Genomic DNA, 25482 nt, shown 5'->3' on the forward strand with positions numbered 1-25482 from the left:
TGACATTCCCACCAGAGGGATATTTAGACTGATAAAGTCCAAATAAAAATTCACAGACCAAACAGTGGCTTATACATTCTCTCACCTACAAGAGCACAACTGGGGGAGCAGCAAGCGCAGCCTCTATCCTACCTTTCCAGCTTCCCAAGAAACCCTTTTCTCCTTTCTTGCCATGCAAATCAGGATTGACACCAGGGGTTTGCACTGCCCTGCAAGTTGCAGGGGAAGAGGAGAACTGGGTAAGGCGGTGTTCGTCTTTGGCAGAGCATGGCAGGGCTCCTCCCGCACTGAATCTGCCTGCAGGAATTTGGAGCCTGTGTGAGTTTTAGTGTCACACTCACCTGTTGAAGGTAAGCATCCTTTCCCCCTTGGATGTTTTATAGCCCTGGTGCACATAGCATTTGGATAAGGGCTCTCAGACACGGTTCTTGCTTTACAAAAAATGTGTAGGACCTAGAATCTGACCCTTCATAGCAACAGCCAGTGTGTGACGATGTTGGACTGCACAGTGGGAGTACAGCTAGAAATTCCAGGTTTTATATCCAACTAGCCAGTTTTAATTTTTGCTGTTGGTTTTCACAGTAGTGTGCCCATCTGACAGACATCTCCACTGCAAAGTTAAAAGCGGGGTCTAACGTGGCCAAACCTATGATCCGTATTGCAAGCTGTAGCCCCTTGCCTTTTCTACACCCTTTCTCAGCTGTGGACTTACCACCCTGTGGGGTTTGTTTTGAGTTTCCAAGAAGGGGCTACACAACAGCATGTGCAGCTGATCAGCACAGAGCCTTGTCCAAAGCCCCAGGATTTCCTGGAGCTTCATGTGTGTGTACTGACTCTCACATACAGAGAGACCACCGCAAGACCATGACTTCACTTTGTGTAGTGTTTCCTAGATTTGAATCGTCATCATGAAGTGAATGGGAGTACTCCCATAAATCAAGTCGCACATGGAATAAAAAGAAGTGCTTGGTTCTAAGCACAGCAAGCAGGGGCAGTTCATCTAGCGCTCTTGAAAGGTTTGCCCAGCCTTCATCTACTTCACACAGTATTTATTTTTTTCTGTGGGTTTTACTTTTCTAAGAGGCCTTTTAGTTTTGTGAATTCAGTGTTTTCTGCAAGTTTAAGTTTAACTGTATATTTCTGTATCCCAGATTTCGATTTCAAATGTCTAAACATTTCTCTGAACCTGGAAGGGCTTTGGAAATGTGGTCTCTTAATGAATTGATGTAGAAACATCAATACAGCCACTGGGGAAAAAAGTTTGATATTCAATCTGTATTCATCTCTGTTCCTCATTAAATGTTTGATGTTTGATTCCTGCTTTTGGGAAAACCTCTTGTAAGCCTGTGGAGGACCTGTGTTTTAACTGGATGAACTGAAGGAGTCCCAGGACAGAGATTGCAGGTTTGATTTCAGCCTGATTTCCACTTTTTTCACAGTCTTATTCCCAGACTGATGTGTGCAAAGATGACTTTCCTCCTGATGAGGGGTTATATAGCCAAAGCAGCTTCAGCAAGGTTGGTCTTAGGTCTACCTTGGTGGGATTAAGCAGTAATCTTTCATAGACTGCATGCAAGTTAGCATGAATTCATTAATTTCCTTGAATTATGTCAAGACTCAACACCTGCATAGCCTTAGGTGACTGCAGTGCAGTTAAAGGCCATCTTTTCATTTATGCTTTGCCATTCAGCTGGCCACTAGTGCTCAGGTGGCCACCAGTGCTCATAGACATTAAAGACTTCATTTTCAGAGTAGTGTGTTATTCTCAGTTGCCTGAGCACCTCAGAAAGGGCACAGTTAATACAACTTGGCTGCATTCTCACTACAGACCCAGTTACTTTCCCTATCCCTTCTCCTAGAGTCCAGAGCAGTGGTATGAAAGCCTGTCTCTCACCAGCCCCATCCATGCAATTAGAAGCTACACATCAGTGGTGCATAAAATAACTAATTTCTGGAAACCAAATGTCTCTGGTTTATGTCCAGTGTATAACTCCCTGTCCATAAAGTGCTTCTTACACTTACAACCAGTAACTGAGTAGTAAGGCCAAGAAATTAAAAAATAAAAAAAGCCCTTTCAGCCTCTCTGTTTCACTACCCAATGAAATGATGACAACTGCATAATTCCTAATATTCAAGGTCCAGTGTGTGTGATATCTAGCTCAGAAGAATACTACCTGGGAAAGCATATCCTGAAAGTTCCCCTTTACCGCCCATAAACTTTCTGCTCCTGAATCACATATCTCCCTTAATTAATGATGATATGGTACAATAGGGTAAATTTATGCAACACAGTCCTTCTTCTGATCTCAAAGGCAGGTTTGGGTGAAGGTGGATGTTACTAGCTGCTGAGCGTCTGGCCATTGTTCAGTATCTTATGGCCACTTTAAATATCCTCCAGGAGGGGATATTTCCCCATAGGGGAGAATACTCTCACTTCAAGCACCATATGACTATCCTGTGCTGTGCTCCTCAGTCCCGTTTCCTGCGTGTCTCTCTTCTTTCCTGTGGCTCTTCTGCTCTTCCCTCTTGTTTCCTTGCTTGTACCAACAAACGCTTTCAAACTGGCAGGGGTCCCTACTTGTTCCTTCCTACTTCCACCTAATAATTGCCAATTAGATAGTTAATCTTTACAATTAATTATCCTAGTGAGGCTTGAAAACTTAGTATGATTAAGGGATGTGCAGGGGAATTAATCTCTGCTAGGCATTGTTTCAAGGTGTCCTGTTCAGTTCTGTTGCATATCAGTCCTCGGACTGTGCTCATCACGCTGTGATCTGAGCCCTGACCAGAGGTGTGTTATGTGATGTGCAACCATCATCACACAGCTCACCAAAATTGTAAAAATAGTGGAAAAGTTGAAAGTTTTTCAGTTTGCTTTAGTCCCATAGTGTAAAATTTCTCTCCAATCCTGTGATTATGGCAAGGTCTGTTATTTATAAATTAAGAGCATAGCTGAACTCTGGGAGAAAATAAATCCCGTGTTGTATTAAAGAAAAGCCTGTCATGCCCTTGCTGCAATACAACGCAAGTGTCACAGCTTGCAGTTGCATAGCAAGAATTCCAGAGTTGTAAATGTGCTTCATTTTCTAATTCTGCTTTCTTCTTCTTTAATAATCACACAGTCTTCCCTTGTCTTTGCACAGACAACCTGGGGTCCAGCACACAGAGAGTCTGCTGACGTAGGACCCAGTTTACCTGAATGGCGCCTGTTACCTGAATGGCACCTGATTGCCCATCTCCAGCAGGGTTGGGAGAAGTAAGGAACAAAAGACATCCCTGGGGTTTGCCAGTCTGAACTCTGAGCTGGACATCACATACCCTAGGGTTCCCCTGAATGAATTCCTCCTTAAAACAGAGGATAACTTTCAGAAAATCTTCCAGTTTCACTGTAGCATTTTCAGTGATGAAGAATCCACCTCAATCCTTGGCAAATTGTTCTAACGTTTAATGGACCTTACATTTAAAAAGCTGAGCCTCATTTGTATTCTGAATTTGTCTAGTTTTAACTTCCAGACACTGGATATTTTCATAAGCCCTGCCTGTGAGAGAAAAGAGACATTATCAAAGTAGCAGGTACATGCTCTGGGTGTGATTCATCTCATCTAAATTTCAACATTACAGTACATAGCATCACTTGGGGCTTCCTTTCAGGACAACACAGCCAATGTTTGGGTTTAGACTGTGGTCCACCTGATGTGTCTATAGACATCTGCGTTATATTGTCCATTAGCCCATACTGAAGTGAGTCTTGTTTGACCAGCTGAGCACACGATGTGGACTGCCCCTCATTACCTACCAATCACTGATAAGTGCAGTTCAATAGCATCATGCCAAGAATCAACCTCACTAAAGATTTAGATACTGGATGATAATTTCCTACTTGTAATTACATTTCAAGATCTGTCATTTAGCCAGTTGTTAATCCACCTAACGTACATGGCATTGATTTTGTATTGTTCTTGTTTCTTAATCAAATTTATGTCTGATACCATCTCAGATGCTCCACAGGAGATGAAGTCTAAAAATGTCAAGGAAAACAAACACAGTAGAAGCCTCAGGGTATGTCAGTGGACCCTGCCAGCCCAGGCGAGAGTAGAGTGCTAACCAGATGCTGGCGTTTGCTGCTTTAAGTCTGTTTACCACAAATATTTCATTCTTTCAGTTCAGTCCCAGGCCCCAGGCCACTGACTGTCCACTTTGCATGAACGTTAGTGCATTCCCTGGATCTTTTTTGGAGTGAACCAACTGGTTTCTTCGAAACCAAAACTCAGGTGCTATTCTGGAGACAGTTCACTCCAGAACACTCCAGAGGACTGGGATTGGACTCCTCTAACTTCTGCAGCCTTGATGCGTTCTTATCTCACCCATATTCACATAAATGATCTAGAACTTTCTGGCCTTTTTGTCCCAACTTTTGTTAGTTTTCGTAAACAATTGCATGCAGCCAGCTGAGCTGGACTTCTGTTATTGTGGACAATTTTGGGTCCAGACCACTGTATGGCAATAAAAAAGGCATAGTTTTATGATACCTTTAAAATGAAAACTTTCTAGGATTCAACTGCTTGTTATCACCAATGACTAAGGCGAGAACATATCCGAAAGGAGCCGCGGTCCAGCCCACCAAAGGGATGCTACTGCTGAAGGCATTTAGCCTCTAGATCATGGACAAGACTGTCATTGCATTCTTCCAGGGTCACAAAAATCATACAATGGGTGAGGTGGGAAGGCACCTCTGGAAATTGTTTAGCCCAACCTCCTGCTCAGAGTAGGGTCAGTGAAAGTCTGTTGTTCAGAACTGTGTCCAGTTGGCTTTGAATATCTGCAAGGATGGAGACTGCACAGCCTCTCTGGGTGACCTGTTCCAGTGCCTGTCCACACTTAAAGTGAAAAAGACTTTTCTTATGGGTTATCCTGTGTTTCAGTGTGTGCCCTTTGCCTCTTGTCCTCTCACTGGGCATCACTGAGAAGAGTCTGTCTCTCTCTTCCCCTGCCCCCTTCAGGTATTTATATACGTTGATAAGATCTGCCTGAGCCTTCTCTTCCCCAAGCTGAATAGTCCCAGCTCTCTCAGCCTCTTGTTTTATGACAGATGCTCTAAACCTTTAATCATCTCCGTAGTCCTTCACTGGACTGTCTCTCAGCAGGGCTAAGCAGAGGGGAAGGGTCACCTCCCTCAACCTGCTGGCAATGCTCTGCCTGATGCAGCCCAGGAGGCTGTTGGCGTTTTTTCTCACAAGGACACATTGCTGGCTCAGTCCCCAGCCTGTCCTGGTGCCTGGGGTTGTTCTTCCCCAGGTGCAGGACTCTGCACTTCACTTTGCTGAACTTCACGAGGTTCCTGTCAGCCCATTTCTCCAGCCTGCCCAGGTTCCTGTGGATGGCAGCACACCCATCTACTGTATCAGCCACTCCTCTTTGTTTTGTATTATCTGCAAACTCACTGAGTGCGCACGGTGTCCCAACACTGAAGCCGTTAATGAAGATGCTAAACAGTAGTGGCCCCAGCATGGAACCCTGGGGGACACCACTAGTGATTGGCATCCAGCTGGATCTTGTGCACAGTCCTCTGAGCCTGGCAGTTCAGCCGTTTTTCGGTCCACCTCACTGTCCGCTTATCTAACCTGTATTTCATCAGTTTGCCCATGAGGATTTTGTTAGAGGCAGTGTCAAAAGCCTTGCTAAAGTAAAGATAAATAACCTCCACTGGCACATGGTTGTGAATTAAACTGACCAGGGAAACTGCCCTCCAGCTATGAACAGAAGTTCCCAACTCATGCAAAATGCGTTCACCATGTATAACAGAGCATTCTTCCAAAGATCTCAAAATCCTTCTTGGAGTCAATTAAAATGCTGTCCCTCTTCAAGCACGAGTGAGTCAAATGAGTTGCCTAAGGTCGATTTGCAAAGTCTAACTTGTGCAGCAATACCTCCAGGGTCAGATCAGATAGCTGGTGGAGGGAAACTGAGAAGGGGAGGAGGAAAATGGACACCTCTGCCAAGGCAGATCCTATATTATTTCAAGAGACCTGCCAAAAAATTTAACCACCCCACCCCCACCCCCCCCCAACCAACCATTTGGCCATTTGGCCAAAGAACTGAAACAAAATACCCTCTGTTCTTGAGGTTGTTTAATGTTGAAGAAAGACATTTCCCAGCAGACTTAAGGAAAACTTTAGCTATACATCATTTGGGATGTTCATGCTTTTGTGTCTGATAATGGAAACCTTACTCCAGTTCACGTTATTCTCCTCCTTTTTATTATTCCAGAGAGCCAAATTCCAGTCACAAAGATGATCCTGGCCCCTACCTGGGGGACAGAGAAAGCCATGCAGCAGCATTCCCATCCCTGGGGATGATGGATTGCCTCGAAGTTTTAAGGATCAGCAAAGCAAGCTGGCTTTTTTTTTTTTCTTAATTTACAAATGTTCTGCTGTGGGGAATTAAAGCCTTTCAATTCTTCCCTTGCCATAGGAGCACAAAAGTCAGCGGTGGTCTAGAGCAGGAAAAGTTATTAGGAGACCAAGAAAGCTCTGCTAGCTGAGCTGATGTATTCTCCAGCAGAGGTTGTAATAAGTCTGAGAACTGCAAGGGAAGATTGGTGTGTGGCATGCAGGGTAAAGCCAGAGAGCATGGCATTTGTGTGGAAACAATGCGAGGATCATCCTGGCCCCACGCAGCTCATGGCTCACGTGGAAGTATTTCCCTGACAGTGCTAGAAATGTCTAGCAAACCTGCAAGAGTTTCTTTGCTTTCTTGCTGGATGCTAGCTGTTATTCCAGTGAGGACACATTTAGGAAATCCTAAAAATGAGCATAAGTGATAAGGTGAAGAGGTGCAGATTTCCCTTCAGAAGTGTTATGTTCCTATTTTTCTCATCTATGTAAACCAGATGTCCAAAGATGCCTGTTGAGGATCTGATGAGATGCTGAGAACTCACTGCAAACCAAATACTTCCCAAATCGCAGGGGTTTTTTTGTTTGTTTGTTTGTTTTTTTTCCAATTAGACATGACAGATAGGGTATTATTATCCCCAAAAATGCCAGAAACAGGTAGCAGCTGTCTAGGCTGAGAAAAGTTAATGAAAACCAGAACTGTACAGAGTCATTGGCACTGGCATGCTCTAAGGAGCAAAGGAGGTAAATCCACAAGTGGAGAGGTAAACCAGGGCCCTCCAGTGCCCAAGCGAATTTTTTATAAGGAGGGGGCACGGAAAAGAAAGGAATGCTGAACTGGAGGCAGTAACCTGTGAGAGGAATGATTTCATGGGAGCTGGGTCATTATCCCCCATGCTGGCAACACCTCAAGGACTTTGGGTGTGCTGGACTGGAACAACTAGGCATTTTGTCATTAAGTATAGGCTAGAATTGCTTTTATATTTATTTTACTTGCAGCTAATTGCTTTCAAAACTTTGTCTGACCTTGATGAATGTTTTCTTTTTAGGCTTGCTGGGGGATGTTCTGAGGAGGGAGTCATATAAGGATGGAAAGAGGCAAACATTCATGAGAGTTAAAGTAATTGTGTCTTTGCCATTTTTGTCTCTCCACGCAAAGCAGAGCGTGTTTTAGTGGTATGAAATTCAGAGAAGCTTTGTAAGGGCAATGTGTCTCTGCTGAGTATGCCAGATACCCCTTACAGCACTAAGATTTTCCTATTTGAAGCCACTGGGAGTTTTCTGTGGTGACGCTGGGTGGTGACATGATGGGGGTGGTGACATGATGGGGGTGGTGATGCTCTTCAGCAAGGTCCTACCCCAGAGCGCCGTCCTTCAACGCTGTCTTAGGAAGCTGTAGCTCTATTGCCAGCCAGGCCAAGCACATGAGCACGGAAAGGCTTTAACGTCAAACTTTGGGACTCTGCAGGGGAACAGAAAGAGAAGTTGGGCACAGCAGCGTAGAGAAAAGATATCTCCAGATGTAGTCATTTGCCTTTCAAAGCCGCTGGGTGGGATGGTCAGTGAGTGGGATGCTGACCTTGACATGAAGACGTTGGAGTTTCACTCTCATCTGGGCCATGCAGCTTGTCTGTGCCCTTGAGCAACTGCAGTATATCAGCTTTGGTCTGCTCCACACAGAAGACCATACAGGTCCCCAAACTAGGTCATCCCTAAATGTTTCAGGGGAGTATGCTTGAATCAGCATACAGCAACTGCGATTTAACAAGAGCCCATTTCTTCTGGCACTACAGTAATGATAGCTTTGGTGTCTCCCTTAGCTAAGCACGACCTCACATGCTCCCACTCAAATCACTGGGGTGTAGAAGACTTCAGTGGGTGACCACCTAGGGCCATAGTTAATAGTAATGCTTTTAATTTTCAAACCAGTTTTTTTCCCTTTTCTAGACAGATGTTATAATGAATATTTCATGACAGTCTCTAGATACAGGAAGGAATTTCTGGTCTTGGTTTAACAAAGCATGTCAACAGGACTGCCGTGCATGGGAAGTTAAGCATGCCCAGGTGTTATGCTAACACTAGGGCAAAGCATAAACTTGTGTGATATTTTTCTGATGAGGAGCAGAATCTCCACATTGCTGAGGATGGGTATTTTAAAGGAGATGGATGCTCCCCATGGGGAGCAGAGTCATCAAAGCCATATCTAGAGCTTAGGGCTGTCAGTCCTCCTCCCGAGCCACTGCATTTGCCTTGGTACAGTTCAGAGTGACGCGTGGCTCCTCGCTGAGCTTGCTACGGCCATGCATGCTGGCACCAGCAGAGTTTCTCACTTTCTGCATGCACAGCGGGGTGTTCAGCACGTGCTGGAAGCAATTCACCAAGCAGCATATTGTTTTCACCCTCGGCAGCTCAGTTGGTTGAGTCAGGGTTGCTCTGCTGTGGGGTATTTTGGATATGTCAGTAAATACCTTCCCTCCAACAGTGCCAGGTGTTTCCATGCTCAGCAGCTCCCACAGCCACTCTGTAAAGGTTTTGTGGCAAGGGGCTGTGCAGAGTGCAGTTCCTGCTGGCTGTTGTTGGATTGTGACTGATCCCTGGTGAACCACTGCACAGGTAACGAGGGAAGTATGAAGTGAAAGCCATCCATGAACCATCACTGCAGGATCCTTCTGAATCTTTATTTCAGCTCCACTCCTAACGACACATCCCACCGTGGGATGATCTTGGTCCACCAGACTTCAGGCTAGAGGCCAAATTCACTAGTTAGCTGGGTTGCTTTTCTTCTGACCCATTGAGATTTTATGCAAACAAGGTATCAGGTGCTTTTCTGTACAGACCTGGTGGCTTGAATCTTTTGGGATCTTGCCCTCAGGATTTTGTGTCCCTGCAGGTAGGTTCAGGATCAGTTTCCAGCACCTTTCTGTTATCACAGTCCTCTGAGTTCTCACACACCAGTTTGTGTATGTGTCTCACACCATCCCACCGCTGTGCTTGGGTAACACCTTCACACGAGTGGTTTAACCAGGTGTTTTAGAGAAGACTCATTCAAGAGTCTATATCTGGCACCTCCATTTTTCCAGCTGGCCGAGTTTTTGTAAATAGTGGCTACATAAAACTTTCTTATCCAGTAATTAAGGGCTGTTGCTTCATCTTGCTCATCTGCTTCTGCCCTACGAGGTCATATGAGAGCGGGTGTCCTCTCCTCAGCCACGTGGCCACAGAATGGCTGTGTGGCCTGAGACCGCGGCTGGCGAGAGGCATATGCAAAAGTTTTTCTGGTATCAAGGAAAGCTGTGTAAAGCATACAAAGAATGGTGCAGAACTGATACTACTGCTGGACTGCTGTGGTGGCTGCACTGCATTCAGTAATCTGTGTTTTTATAGGTTTGATGTGCTCCCCAGGGATGATTATGCTAACACTCTAGCTGTTGTAATGGGAACAGGTTTGCTCAGCTTTTTATTTTTTTAATCAAGAATACCCCATCTATTAAACATTAATTTATCTTCCTTGTGGTGAGAAAAGTATGTGACTTGAGAATGCCATAAATGTTGGAGCGCAATTTGTAGCCTTGCTTTTGGGTGGGGTAGCAGGGGCACCCCGGAGCAAACACTGCTGGGGCCCGAGGTGCCCCGTGGTCACCACCACAAAATTGTGCTCCATCACCACACGCCTTTAATCACTGCAAACTTCAAGCTCACACATTCTCCTTGGGTGAACAGAGTGCATCTTTATTACTCTGTGAGGACTTTAAATAATTCATTGCTGTAGAAAGCAAAGGGAAGAGCGATGCTGTTTGTGCCATGCTCTAATTGCTGAATGCACCGTGACCTTTCAAACGAGGCCCCACATTTAATCACGATTCTCTTCTAGTGCAACTGTCGGTGAACCCATCTGTTTCTCCATCTGCTGCAGGGGGATGAGGGTGCCAGTCCCCCCCATGATATTGCAAACATCCCACCTGCGCGGAAGGAGGTTTCTCTGAAACAAAACCGCAGCCATGTGCGAAACAGCAACGATTGTCCCCAAAGTGAGAAGCACGGTGAATGTTTTAAAGGGGAAGAGCTGACTGTAGGTCCCGTTCACCAGGGAGCAGGCTGGGTAGCAGATGATGGGGGGGATGCTCAGGGCAGACTCCCCAGCCAGCAGCCTCAGGAGGAGCCCAACCAAGAAGCCGGCAGCTGAGCCATAGGTGTTGGTGCTTGGAGAGAAGAGGGCGCAGCAGAGCTGGGGGAAGAGCAGAGCGTACACCAGCTCCCCGCTGAGGAACCAGAGGTCATAGACAGAGCTGGAGTAAAAAGCCAGACCGGCAGCCGCGGCCCCAAACACCAGCATGGAGATCCTCATGACCCATAAGACCTCCTCCTCCGTAGCCTGTAAGACAGGAGATTGTACCGTTACAATCAGCAGCTGAAGACAGACACCTCTAATTACAGACCACACAGACTGGATTTGAAACGGTCTTTAAATAAAAGCATCTATCCTCAGACCAAAACTACTGAACGCTGTAACCATGTACCTTTTTCCTCAGGATTTTCCTGTAAATATTGTGAGCAAACATGGAGCTGGCGGAGAGAAGAGCTGAGTCCGCAGAAGACATTGCCGCAGCAGCGATGGCTCCCAAACCAGCAGTGGAGATGTACGCCGGGCAGAGATAGTGTAGAACAAGTGGCAGTATCATTGCTGATTCCCCTCTCTCAAGTGGACTTGGAAGACCATAGCTTGTCTGGTTCCAGTCTTTAAAACAGAACAAGGAAAAGTCACAACAAATCCTTCACCGACATTTATGTTGTATTTGAAGCTGCCTTTCCACAGAGGCCAGTCACAGCAGGGCTAAGGACTGAGACCCACTCAGTATTTTAGGACTTGGATTCATTTTGTGGATTCTCTTGATCTCTTGTGCTTCCCCTTAGAGTGCTGCAGCTCTCACTAAATCAAAGATTTTCCTTTCCCCCACTAGCATCTATAGAAATAGCTGTGCTTTATGTGTTTCCAGGAATGGGGCACTTAAAGGTCAACCTTCTAGAGCTCGCCCATGAGGAGAAGGGAGTGTTGCTCTGATGCCCCTAGTGACAGATGAATTAATGAGTTTGGTGATCTGGCTGCTCTTTAACCCTTGCTATAAACCAACACAGGACTGATCTCCTGGGCTGGGGCTGTGCATTTCCAGGACTGAAATTCTTGACTCCTTTGAGCATGTTTTCTCCTGAATGTAATTAACAACCTGTAGTAATATTGGTGGATCTCACATGCATTAACAGAAGCAGGCATAAGATTTCTTGGAAAATAGGATTATACAGCGTTTTACAGGGTCTGCCTTCATCTTTCCTCACCACAAGGTCCATAAAAAGCCATTTCACCACAATGAAATAGCTTTAAACAGGTCTTGGGGCTGCTTAAATGTCTCTAGGCAGTCATACCTGAACCTCAGAGGGCTCCACGATTCTGATACAGGCTTCTAGCTTGGTGGCCAGGTCTCCCATTCAGGGCTTTTAGGTACACAGGACTAGGTAATTTGAAGTCTAAATCAGGACTTCTTTGGGCCCCATTTTAATCACCTTTGACAAAAACATGTTCATTATTCAGGGACAAATGATTTAGTTTTACCTGTTGATGCTGCAACTGCACCAATGAGCACAGAGGGGATGGCCATTAAAAAGCACCCAAGTCCAGAGAGGTAGGAGATGACCCTTGCCTGTCCTGGCGAGGCAGCGGAGAGCACTCTTTGGAAGTAAGTTTGCCACGGGATGCTGCCAAGCACCTGAAACATTCAGATGTTACCAGCGGTACCCACTAGGCTGCTGGCTGCTGTAGGACATCATCCATCCATTCAGATGGATGATAATCTTTACTCCTATAAACATCTCTCTTCAAATGCATTCATTTTGCCCAGCTTTAACTATTGAGGATGATATTTGTCATGGTTGAGGGTGTCCTTTTTCTTTGTTTTCATTGTGATGGATGTGAAATTTTGATCAAAACAGTTTAATGGCTTGGCAGACTGAGAAAGCTAAATAAAACAGGTTAAAAATAGGTTGCTTGGCACAGTAGAACAGGCACAGAGGAAGGAAAATAGGAGAGAAGTATTTCAGGAATGAAACTTTTGTAAAAATCTACCCAAACTTAGCTAGAGTATAATTCAAACTTAAAAATAAAATCACCATTTTCACTTTCTTAGCAGACAAATTTAATCAGATAAAATCTGAAGATTCTGTCCTCACCAAACAAGCTCAAGCTTCTGTGTGTCTCTATTACCAACCTAGCGAGAGCATAATGACCTCCTGTAGTCTTGGCTATATTGGTAGCTCAAAAGTTGAGTTGTGCAGTGGAGCCAATGACACCATGCTTGCTGATGACTTGCAGTTGTGTAATTTTGATTTTTTTTCAAATAGAGGGGATTTTACAAAATTATATTAAAAGCACAGTATTGAGGCTGCAAGGCCAACCTCTCAAAAGGTAGGAGATGCATCATTTAGTGCCAGGAGTGGAACTAGTTGCCTGGATGGTCTTACTCAAGAGGGACATTCCTTCATGTGGGTAAAGGATGGAGTGTCCCTACTGCTTCTTTCCTTCCCACAGCTGAGCCCTGGATCTCCCCAGTCCATTCAGTGTGCTGCAGAGTGGCTGAGAGAAGGTTTTACACATCATCCTGCCCCTGCCAACCATGCAATGTAGGGCTCCTGGCTGGAAGAACCCACAAGTTTTCCAGACAGAAAGGCACTGCACAATCCCTTCTCCCAACCACCTGACAAGAAATACTTCATACCAGGTAGAAGAAGTCATCCAGCCACCTTCCAAGATATGTTTTTTCTATCTTCCCAATCCAAGGGTCTTGGTAAGATTGATGAGTTGCAGTGTAATAAATACTTTCCGTTGCAGAGTTCACCAGGGCAAAGGGGATACAGACCCACTAGGATAGAAACGGAAATATTTAACCATTTCCCCAGGGTCCTTGTTCTTGGAGAATCTATTCAGATATTGAAATTAAGGTAGGCATAGAACTTGAAGTGAATGTGCTGGTTTTGGCTGGGATAGAGTTAATTTTCTTCATAGTAGCTAGTATGGGGCTGTGTTTTGGATTTGTGCTGGAAACAATGTTGATAAAGCAGGAATGTTTTAGTTACTGCTGAGCAGTGCTTACACAGAGTCAAGGTCTTTTCTGCTCCTCACACCACCCCACCAGCGAGTGGGCTGGGGGTGCACAAGGGGTTGGGAGGGGACACAGCCGGGACAGCTGACCCCAACTGACCAAAGGGATATTCCATACCATATAACATCATGCTCAGCATATAAAGCTGGGGGAAGGATGGGGGGGAGACGTTCGTAGTGATGGCATTTGTCTTCCTAAGTAACCATTACATGTGATGGAGCCCTGCTTTCCTGGAGATGGCTGAACACCTGCCTGCTGATGGAAGCACTGAATGAATTCCTTGTTTTGCTTTGCTCATGCACGCAGCTTTTGCTTTGCCTGCTAAACTGTCTTTATCTCAACCGCTGAGTTTTCTCACTTTTACCTGTCCCATTCTCTCCCCCATCCCACCGGGGTGGAGTGAGCGAGCGGCTGTGTGGTGCTTAGTTGCCAGCTGGGGTTAAACCACGACAGTCCTTTTTGGCATCCAACATAGGGCTTGAAGAGTTCAAGATAACGACAGATTTGATTGGAGTTTGCTAGACTGAATTTGTAGCTGTTATTGCTCTTCAGCTTTTAACTGACAGGCTCCTGTGCTTGCAATGGGCTTGCTTGCCTTACTGTATATTAGAGTCCAGTGCTCTTTAGTGGCTACTTTTTGCTTTTGCTGCTTGCTGTACTGATGTACTGCTCATCATCTTATTCTGCTGTGCCTGGGAACGTTTTGATAACAGCAGTGGCCATGCGCCTGGGCTGGCAGATGGACAGGGCATTGCTGCTGTTTCTGTGCTGCTGTACTGGACAGGCTGGAACTCCAGTGTGAACTCGAGGTCAAAGGGACCAGGGGTGGAGATTGTAATGGAAATGCCTTTAAATTGTTGTAACCCATGATTGGAGTTGCATGTTACGGGAATTACTATAGTAGGAACCACCTGAACCAATGGAGGATGAGCCCTACAAGAAACAGTGCAAGTGCAGCGGTGACCTGACCTGAGCTGGCTGTGGTGCCCAATAACTCCATGCAACACATCACCTCTCCTGTCCTGAGGTGACAACTGTAACAGATGGAGCCCAAAGTCATGGACTAAATGAATTCAGTGGACATTTTGTGGACATTTGTGGACATCTATGGACATTTTACAGACATTTCACAGGGGTGGTCCATAGACTAAGGGAATGATAGCTGCGTATTGTATCAAAGGATAGGAAGGGGGGTGGTCGTTTATGAGGATGTATTAGATAGTGTGGGACCTGAGCATGACATAAATGGTATGGAATAAGGAAGGGGTGAAGAATGTGCTGGTTTTGGCTGGGATAGAGTTAATTTTCTTCATAGCAGCCTGTATGAGGGTGTGTTTTGGATTTGTATTATCAACACTGTTTTCAGCACAAATCCAAATCCAATACCATTTATGTCATGCTCAGGACCCACACTATCTAATACATCCTCATTAACCACCAGCCCCCTTCCCAACCTTTGAATATGACACAAAGTGCTCGCCCCTGGCCCGCCCCGCTGGCTGGGGTTAAACCACGACAGTAACATAAGATTAAACCCAAACTAAGAGTCTTCCTTTCTCCCCTTTCCTTACTCTAAATCTACATGTTTCTGGTTCATGGCATTGTCAAGAACATGAGTCTGTAATTCAGGTCAGTTGGTGCCTTAAGTAGACAGATCTCTCTCCTTTCCAGCCAAGATTGTTCTGGACAGGTTCTGCAGACCTTACTTGTGAGCAGCCACGTTCACCAGCAAGGCCATTAGCTTGTGTGAGCAATGTCTGAAATGCATAAGGACTGTAAGATGTTTCAGGAGACCTGTTTTCCTGAAGAGGAACTGTAGGGCAAGGTGCAGTTATTTTTGGTCCAAGACATACCTAAAAGAAGAACAGGATTTTGTCCCTTAGTTAGGAAACTGGTAGCAAAGAAATACACAGGACTTGCCAGGCTGAGGGTGATGAAAACCAGCTGGATGACATCTGTGTATGCAACAGAGTAAAGGCCTCCCAGTAGAGTGTAGAGTATGACAGTGCACGCTGAGACGATGATAGCCAAAGAGCCTCCAATATCCAAGATGACCCTCATTGTTGCTCCTGCAGACAAGGACAGTGGTCAAGTATTTTAAGACAGATTTTATACATGCAGAATACAGAATAAATAAGGATACCTTACTCCCTTGATGCCAGCACACCACGCTGTATGAGAAACGCATGGTCTACAGAAAGTGGGCAGAGAGAGGACTCAGGAGAGCCCATGTTCCCTTTCTGCTCTTGCTGCTACCTTGCTGCGTGGCCTTTGCCAAGACACTTTGCCTCTTTACATCTGCTCTTCCACAGGCAAGATGAAGGTACTAAATCATATTGCCAGACCTCTCTATTATAATATCATGAATATATACTACTGTCATTTGTTTTAAACCTAAAAACATATTTTCCAGAAATGAGAAACACTTGTGTTCCTCTCACAATAGGAGACATGAAGCATAACTTTCCACAGCTTAGTCCAACACAATTCCCAAATGTATATTATACTCTGATAGTTGTGCCACATGGCCTTTAACAAATATAACAGCAAAGAAAGTATTTACCTAGGGATGCCAGGATAGCTGCAAACCAGAATACCTCTCCTAGCAGTGGTGGAATGAAGAGTAGGCTTCCCATCACGTTCCCGTAAGTTTCTTGGAGGGGATCCATCACTGTCACATAATTCTTGGATCTCATTGGATTTACGAAGAAGAAACCACCTATCATCAGAAGTGGTGACATATTGGTAGAATTTTACATGTATTATATCCTAGGAGAAAAATGTAAGAATACTATGGTATTTGTGTATCAGACCTATATAGTGAGTGTGGAATTTGTACATAATGGACCCTAGAGAATGATGTAGCCAACCAGACACAGCGGCCTCAATTCACTTGCCTAAATGTGGGGTTTCATCCATCTGAGAGGTCCCAGGTTTTAAAGGACATCTGCTTACAGCTGACAGATATGACCCTCCACTTTTGGCGGACCTACATCTTTTCAGAGTGGCTACTGGAAGCCAGGTAGGACCTCCTAGGGCACCCCAAATGGCATAAGACACCTGTGTGACTGTAACAGGAACTTCGCTCAGAAGACACCCATGTATAGTCTCGTCTCCATCTCCAATGACCTACCAACTTGAGACACAAAGTTTTCTGAAATGCTTTCCATGGAAAATGTCAGTAGGCAGAGTGAGGCATCGAAGACCCATATTTGGCTAAAAAAGAGACAAACTTTTGTCCTTGACCATGACATGCAACATGTTGATATACGTTCCTTTTCTGGTTACATTTTCATTTTGGTGGCTTCATTGTCTCTTCCCAGAACTATATTGTTTTAATCTGTGCATTGAGCTGAGTCCCATCTGCCTTCATCTAAATATTAGACTTCAGACGTACAGCCGTCTCATTAAAACCAGAGAATACGTATTGTGCCTAACCCTGAAGCCAACAGGACTGCTTGTCTGGGCACTACTGACCTGAGTAAAGATTGCAGGATCAGACCTGCACTCCCCAATTTCATTAGTAAGAATTACTCACATAAGAAATGCTGGCAGTATATTTCCAAGCCTGATTCATATTCACGTCAGTTGGACTCTTTTCTCTGACTTCAGAATAAAGGTTATTGTTCTTTTAGAAATTCCTGTGCAAGGTCTACACAGGTCTCCTTGCTTTAATTATCCTGTGTCCCTAGAGAATTATGATATAACTCAGTGTGGTCTGGAAGAAACTTTGGTCTTGGCAAGACAGATGAACCTCAGCGTGAGTCCAATAATTCTTGGACTTAGAAATGGCAACTTAGGTATAGAACACTGCAAACTTAGCTTAGTTTCAACAAAATTGTGACCAGTTGTAAAGTGGGATAAGCTGGATGCACGACAAATTCATTCTGAGATAAGACTACTCAGAAGAATGCATTTTAGTGGAAAATCAAGATAGTATTATTTCATCACACAGTAATTTTGAAGGAAAAATTAAAATGATACCAATAGTCTGTGAATAAGAGACCATGATAAAAAAGGAATATGCACATAGCCATATGCTTCTAAAGTTCTCAGATAAGATTTTTGTCCTATAAATTGCTCCAAGCAGGCAAAGCTCTACGCTAGCTCCAAGCTACCCCAATTTCTTATGTTTCAATTTAGGGGATAGCATTATAAATGCTTATTCTGGATCTATGGGAGACTGAAGAAACAAAACAAAATCACCTTTAAAATGTACTCTATCCTCTGTTACACATCTTAATATACTCATATGATTTTTTTTAAAGCGTATGTGTCCTGATTCTGTGAATTACATACCAATAACAAGGGACAAGGCAAATCCCACAGGTGCCTGGACCCACAACAGTCCTTTTGAAGGCAGGTAGACAATTTCAGCTGTGCCATTGATATATGCTCCTCCAACCCAGGTGGCTGTAAACATGGAAGATGGAAAGGTAAGAATTGCAATACATATTCTCAACTAGTCTTGTAGAACACTCTGAGAACTTGTAAACCTTTTTCTCATACAAATATTTAATCACACTTCTATTTTCTTTACAAAGTTTTCTCCCATAGTGAGATGTACTGCTGCGTACAGGTTACAGTAGTAGAATCTCACCCTAAATAATTTCCCAGGTTCAAGAATGAATATCTATGTCTGCATGGAAAAGCTCAATGTTTAAACATTTAGAAGCAGTTTGAATATACTACTTTTTAATTTCATTTTTCTCAGTGGAAGACTTCTGCTAGAGCAAATGCAATTACCTTTGTTATTCTGCCGCGACTGATAGACCATCTTTCATGAGCATCACTTACATCACTTAATCTGAGAAAATAGACATTAGGAAAAAAAAATGCAAGCAGACATTGCAGTCAGAATAAAAATCTACAACAAGAGCTTAAGTGTCTTAGCCAAGCAAATACCACTTCAGGAAGCCTTCACAAAAAATGGGTCAGGGAAGCAAATTTCAGATGATGCCAGGTAGCGAGGAGAGAAAAGGGAAGCAGCAGGTAGCAGTCAGTGGGGAAATATTTTCTCTTTAGGAGAGAAGGCCAATGCTCGCCATGAGTAGCAATTTACTGCAGACCGAACTGGATTGTTCCAGGAGTAAAATTCTTCTGTTATGCTGGATAACAGAAACTCGTTCAAGATTAAGACCACAGTCCTCCTTAATGAAAAGTGTCATATTCTTCAGTCACTCTTAAATTAAACTCTTTAGATCTAAACTAAACTCTTAAATGACTCTCTTTAATTTAAAAGAATCTACATAAACATTAGGTTCTGCTCAGTGTGAAGAGGTTTGGAAGAATCCATCCTAAAATGATTCATAAAACCATACTCCTTTAAAGCCACACTTAGGAGAAATCTGCCCTGACGTTAGAATTCACCTGCTTTGAAAGAAAAGTCCCCCAGATCTATGTAATGCATGCACTTTAAGAAGAATTTTTAAAAGTCCTTTAAGAAAACTTACCTGTTGCAGTAAACAATCCAATGAAAACATTTATATTCCTGCCTCCAACTATGGCCATTTCAGTTGGGTTTCTGTTCTGCTGGTCCTTTTTGCTTTTCCAAGAAGCCCAAATTCCAATAGCTAAAGTTAACGTAAAAAACACACTCAAAGATACTAAGCCTGGTATATTTAGAGCCATTTTCTGTTGCTTAATTTAGGTCACAGAGAGGAATAATGGATTGATGATAATATTCTTTGATCGAGTCCACAATCAGAAAAAAATAGAAAAAAGATCAAAAAAGTAGTGCCGCCTTGTAAAGAAACTGCTAAGTATTAGCTTGCTGTACTTTGCAAGGAAAGATACAGTATGAAAAAGGGCCATAAACCCCAAAGTCTTGAGAACTGGATGCAGAGTCTCTGTCTTTGAAGGACTACTGGCAACTCTTCATTCTTCCCCCCTCTTCAGAAGATATCCAATCTTTTTTTCTGGGGAGTAGAGATTAAGAAGGTAGGAATTAGTCTTGATAAGAGCAATGGAGCGCTGATGTGAGGGGTAATACTAGCTTGGCTTAGAGGAGGGGAAATGTTATATTTTGTCTGATATGCAACGGTATGAAAATAATCTGTATTTCTCTAGGTTCTAGGCACAAGGCTAACACAGAAGATAGGGCTAAGAATTTGTCTGTTTAAAGTTGACTGAACTAAACCCACAATAATAATCAAAATAAACCTAGGAAACAGTAAAAGAAGATTTACCAGTGACCAACCGAAGGAGCTGCACGCTGATCTTCAAAGCGAGCACATTACCATTTCACTGCTGGAAACAGGCAGGAGAGCAAGGTGTTGTTAGACTCTGCCATAAAACTACAGGAAAGATACAGACTTTTTTAAACTACTTTGTGAAGCTCCCTTTAAACAGACATAATTCTGAGAAAAACTCATATATGCGTTAAGGAATTAAGTTGGTTACATTTATTATAGAGCTTCCATACCGATATCTTTTTAGTTGCCCTGTGGATCTTTTTCATCTGTCCTGGTATGGTTCTTTATTACCAATTCTTTGTATAAACTTCCCTATTTAGAGCACTTGTTTGGCTTTCCTGGATACTTGCGTTCATCTGTGGCGCGGGTAGGTCCTTTCCACATGGAAATCACAGATTTATTGTTCACAGGTACACTCTGAGCAGGAGTTTGAAAGCCCAAATCTTTAGGAAGGTTTTCTGCGGTGTGCCGTCTCCTGCAGACAGCCAGGAGTAGCTGTGCATGGAAATGACAGTGGCATAGGTTAAGTGTGTCCCATGGGCAGGACATGGTAGGAACACACGGGCATGTGGGTGATGGCTGTGGGAAGAAAGGGGGCGAAGTGCAGGAACCCCATGTTTTCTGTAACACCTCTCTGTACAAGGGAGAATAAGGGTTTCAGTAAGTTAAGTGGTGATCTGGTGGGAAAACTCTATAAGAAGTGTTTAAAAAAAGTGAAAAGTAAAAAAGGTGAAAAAGCCTGACAACCAGATGATTATTTATCCTGCCTTAGGAGAAATATTCCTTTGTATTTATAATCAAATGCTATTTTGACTGAGTAAGGGGTTTTAACTTTGACCCAATTATTTATGTACAAAAAGGGACACTGTGCATTTTAAAGGCACATTATCTGGGTGGTAATTAGAAACACTCCCTTCCACCTTAATTGCATAAGGTCGTAGAAACTGCAGCTGTCGGAGACATTGGTTTCTCTGGGCTGCCTTCCTTGCTCAAAACAGGTTGTTTCAATAGCCTTTAAAACACTATTTACATACAGACACACACTAAGCTTTTTTCTACGAACAAATGTTTTGCAGCATATTTCCGAGGCAGGAAGAGAACAGGGTTGAAGGTGCGTGTGGCTGAAGGCGCACGCAGCCGGGTCTCAGCCCGCTCTGCAGCCAGGCACTCCTGGGAGGAAATACCCGGCGTTGCATCCTTCATGTGGGGGTCAACTAAATTCAACGTGTCCAAAGCAAGATTTGAATTTGTTCTTTGACATTTGCAGAGACCCTCTGGACTGAGTCTGCTTTTTATCATCTCTTGAAAAAAAAACAGTAAAAAGTGGCAGGCATAAAAATCTGCAGGGAAACTTCATTTAAAGACCCAGAGGGATGGAGGGCAGATGTGGCAGGACAAAATGTAAGTGAAAACGTTACACGATGGGATGAAGGAGACTTAGAGAAAACGTATGTACAAGGCACTTCATCTGAAGCTGGAGTGTTTTTGATGCTATACAGTGCAGGGAAGAAGGATTGTAAACGTATGAGGTTATATCAAGAAGACCAATTACTCACTGAATCTGTTGTGCTCTTTTGCCACTAGATGACTCTCAGCTAATGCATCTGTTTTACCAAAAAAAAGAAATCTCACTAGCGGAGAGATGTCTGAGGTGGGCTTCCCGCTGACGACGGAGGACTGCAGCTTCGGGTGCCAGCTGCTGCGCCACTCACTTCAATCTTCCTGCGTCACCCGTGGGGAGAAATACACAATTTTCGGAGGTGATTCACTGACTTATTTTAGGTCCTGTGAGGCAGGACAGGGCGAGGGCAGATCTCAGTCTGCTGGTCTCAGGGCTGCTTTTAAGAGCGATGTCGCTGTACCCAGTAGATGTTTCAGGGCTTGATTCGGATGCTCACATAGAGATGGCTGGTGCCACCTGAGATGCTCTAAAACCTCTGAGATGTCCACATGGGCAAGCAGATGTTACAGAGCCCCTGTGGGAGACACATGCCTTTCTGGAGCAGCAGCCAGGATATTCTGGTGTATCTCCAATGGTTCTGAGTATCTACTTGGGGGATACTCAGCTGAGCTCTTAATCTCTCCTTATCATCTGACCTTGATGGAACAAACTCTGGCATGGGTGGTTGATAAAAGTAGAGGAGTGACTGGAAGCAAGTGAGGAGTGCTGTGTACCAGGGAAGTTTTCTATCTATGGTGGAAATGATCTGCACCATAGTGAGCACTTACAGTTACTCAGCTTTGAAGCTCACCGACAGGAAGAAATAAAGATGGACAAAACAGTGGCCTCTGTGCCTAAGATGAAGCCCTTGCCCTGCCTTTCTGGGTTAAATGTGCGACATTATTGATGACGAGCTTTAGACAGCCCTCTGTGGCCCATGGGCTCAGCAGGAAAGCGGGGGCTGTGGGTGAGAGAGGTCGAGCCGGGACGGGCGTTTCTGAAGGGTGGCTGTCCCGCGTCACTCCTCTGCAAAGGGACAAGCCTGGTGAGCTGGTGCACTGTGGGGAATGAAATAAAGTAGTCTGAGAGTCTGGAAAGGTAATTTTTGGTTGAGTTCTTTTTAATTATTGTTTCCTTTGGGATTTTTTTGAAGTTTCTTTGGAAAGAAGTGTTTGCCTGTGAGGAGCTCCCTGGGAGGAGCTGGGGATGGGGGAGTAGAGCAGACAGGGCACAGGGAGGTCTGCAGGGACCAACCTCTCACTGGTTTGCTTTGCTCTGCTTGCCAAGAAAAACGAGCACTGGGGCCTGAGGCATCTGAGCTATTTGCATCAAAATGATCTGACAGTTTCTCTTGAAATGAGATGTATGAACTAGTCGGTGGTTTCCAACCCAGGTATTTGAATCGTGTCCTTGATCCTGGCACCTGAAACACCGGGCCATTTGTCTCCAAACATTTACAATTTTTCACATGGTGTTCTTGGTCTAAAGTTTTATTCCTATCTCAAGTCAATCCCAGGAACACTTTTTCCTCATGTGTTAGAAGTTTTATCTCTTCCAACCAATGCAGATTTGCAAGTGGCTGATCTGCATGAGTTTCAAATGCAGAAGAGAGAGGGATAATTTGTTTAGAAAGTAACACATTTTTACTCCTTGTATGAGAGCCTGTGTGGTGAGGCTGCACAGTGAGTAAGAAATATAAAAATTAAACAAATACTTTGTCATTATGCCTGTGTGAGTTTTTGACCATTAATTATTTAATATTGGTAGATATAGAGAAGACAGATTGGTAGGTACACAGGTAGATAGATAGATAGATAGAAAATGACTAGAGATAAAAGATAGATATAGAAGAGTATTTTGAGTTCCTTAGTTTTACCAAATTCTTCATATATACAACACATAAAACATTTCAGAGACAAAATGCCTCTTTTCTTTTGTTGCGAGATTTCACTGAAATAAGTCTTCCCATTTTGGAAAAAAAAAATCAAATTAAAATCTGTAGTAATACCAATTCTGAAACATGATATTTTATCTTCAGTCAAGCCAACTCTCTGTCCAAACCAAAATTATTGTTATTAGTATTATGTAGCCATTTTCTTACAGGTCTCTCTGCAGTGCTCGGTGCTCGGAGCTGCCCTGTTGTGATGAGCCAGCCAGCTCCTGGAGAAGGCTCTGGTGACACTTCTGAGACCTCAGGCTTTGACACACATGTAAAAGGTGATTTGGAGGATCCGGAAAGCCATGAGCTGAAATGATTTCACCTAATTTTAGCTGCCTTTAGGTATCTTGGCTAAATGAATTTTCAGCTTTCTTGTGTTTGCAAGAGACAGACGTTTGCTTTAGTGACCCACACCTCCGTGTTGCTAGCTGCAGCTGAGATACTTGGGTCTCTAGAGATCTGCCAGTGGCTCTCAGGTGTGACACAGGACACCTGGGAGACCCTTGCCACCTCGAGTGGCATGTGGAGGCTGAGCAGGATGCTTTGCTGCACTCCAAATGGCACAAGATGCTCCCGTCTAGGGTGGACCACTGAATATTGTCTGGAGAGGTAATTCCTCCTGCCTGCTTTAGACATCTCTTTCAGTATGGGCTGGGGGAAGGCTGCCTCTCTCCATGGACTACATGGCTTGATGCCTACTCCAGAAAAGACTCCTTTTCAGTCGTTCAAGTTAGACAAGATGAATTTGACTCTACTTTCTGTGTTATTCCATGTGTCCTCCTACCAGAGCTAGTTTGAAGTCACAAATCCTTTAGGTCACACAAATGAAGCCATAAAATAACTTCAGAATAACAACATTTAATATTTACATATATCAGTGAGGCCAGTGATTGCACAGGTGATAGGACAGAGGGTGTCCTTGTTAGCACACAGACATGACACCACACATCCCCCGGGCAGGAGGGCTTGGAACAAGCAGATGGCAGCAGTACAGTGCATTTGCTTTCCCCTTCTGGAGGTGGTGTGTGTCAGTGGGTACCTCTCCCTCTCCCGGTGCTGGCACTGCCCAAACTGGCTTTATCATAGAGGTGAGAGTCAGGGAGACAAAACTAATGGGTGAAGGCAGGGATGATATTTAGGGGCTGTGAAGAGCTCATAGAGCCCCTCCGCTGATGAAGGAGTCTCTCGGTCTGGCTACATGCTGAATATCCTTACTTCTAGCTGCCTCCTTGATTCTTTTCTTGGTTGAATAAGTTGGCTTTATTTTGATGTCCACTTTATATGGTAGCACTGTCCAGGCTTCACTGCTGACAATGAACATGAGCTTTTTAAGCCTCCTGGCAGGTTTGGATGCACCTAGTCATGATTGCAAATTTCAACAAGTCTCATGCTTTTTTTACAGAAGGTACTTTTAAATTTCATACTCAAATTTCCTGCTTCTAGGTGTGAAGCTATGCTCCAAGGAAGTGTACATGTGCCTCTCATCTTAGCACAACTGGCATTTTCTTCCCCATTTTGTATAAAGGGGTTCGTGTGCTGCACTAGAGGACAGCACAACCAACCACATGTGTCTGCAATAACACTGTTCAAGTCACTTGCTGTCATGCTACAGTGCAGAAATATGAACAACTTTTGACTCAGAAAACATAAATGTCTCTCTGAAAAATAGACTCCGAGTGTTTCAAATGTATTCAGATTTTCATAACTGCATACATGCCTTCAGGATGGATTAAGATTTTCTTGCAGTTTGACTGACTCTGGGAAGTCAGTGGCATGTCCAAGAACTAACCTTTGAGGAAGTCACTGAAATTATGGGGTTTCTGAAATTTGCCAGTCATGGACTTTAGCATCAAGGGCTTGATCTTGAGTGATGATGGGGAATTACGCAGTTCCTGGTTGGGATTACTGTTGCTGTAACACTAAGACTGATGCAATTTGTTGCCTTTCAGATTATATCTCTTATTTGTTACTAAGCTGCACGTAATTACTACCTTTATCGATTTAATGCTTATCTCTACCGGTTAATTGCTTGTCCATGTGATCTATTCTAGAACAGCCCTACAGACCTGTGTGGAAATTAGTGAGACTCCCATGCAGTCTTCTGAAGGCAAAATTGGTGCTGAAGTTCTCCTCCTTTTAGTTAAACCGGACATTGTTAAACTCTTGCTCCAAACCCTACTGTCTGTAGTGACCCAAATGCTCTTCCAGGGCTACCACATCTCTCAGATGCTCCTGAAGAACTAATGTAGAAGTGCAGTGGACTTCGTCAAACATGATAGCAAGCTATCAAATGAGCACAAGCACAGTCTCCAGGGTTGCTGAGGGAAGCTGAAAACCACGTGCTTCAATTGCCTTTGCAATGTCACAA

The 25482-nt window shown here is 44.0% G+C and overlaps 1 protein-coding gene across 1 annotated transcript; it reads right to left on the reverse strand.

The window, feature by feature from the left end:
• Positions 1 to 10242: 10242 nt before the first annotated feature.
• LOC104264469 (high affinity choline transporter 1) lies at positions 10243 to 19171 on the reverse strand. Its single transcript, XM_009821571.2, has 8 exons — positions 18994 to 19171; positions 17840 to 17953; positions 16104 to 16259; positions 15461 to 15609; positions 13157 to 13300; positions 11998 to 12151; positions 10910 to 11127; positions 10243 to 10764 (listed from the first exon to the last, which is right to left on the reverse strand). The coding sequence occupies exons 1-8, from the start codon at positions 19169 to 19171 to the stop codon at positions 10243 to 10245; spliced, it is 1635 nt and encodes a 544-aa protein (XP_009819873.2).
• Positions 19172 to 25482: the final 6311 nt, after the last annotated feature.

This window comes from Gavia stellata, chromosome 1 (genome assembly GCF_030936135.1).
Source record: "Gavia stellata isolate bGavSte3 chromosome 1, bGavSte3.hap2, whole genome shotgun sequence".
In the NCBI taxonomy this organism is placed as follows: domain Eukaryota; kingdom Metazoa; phylum Chordata; class Aves; order Gaviiformes; family Gaviidae; genus Gavia; species Gavia stellata.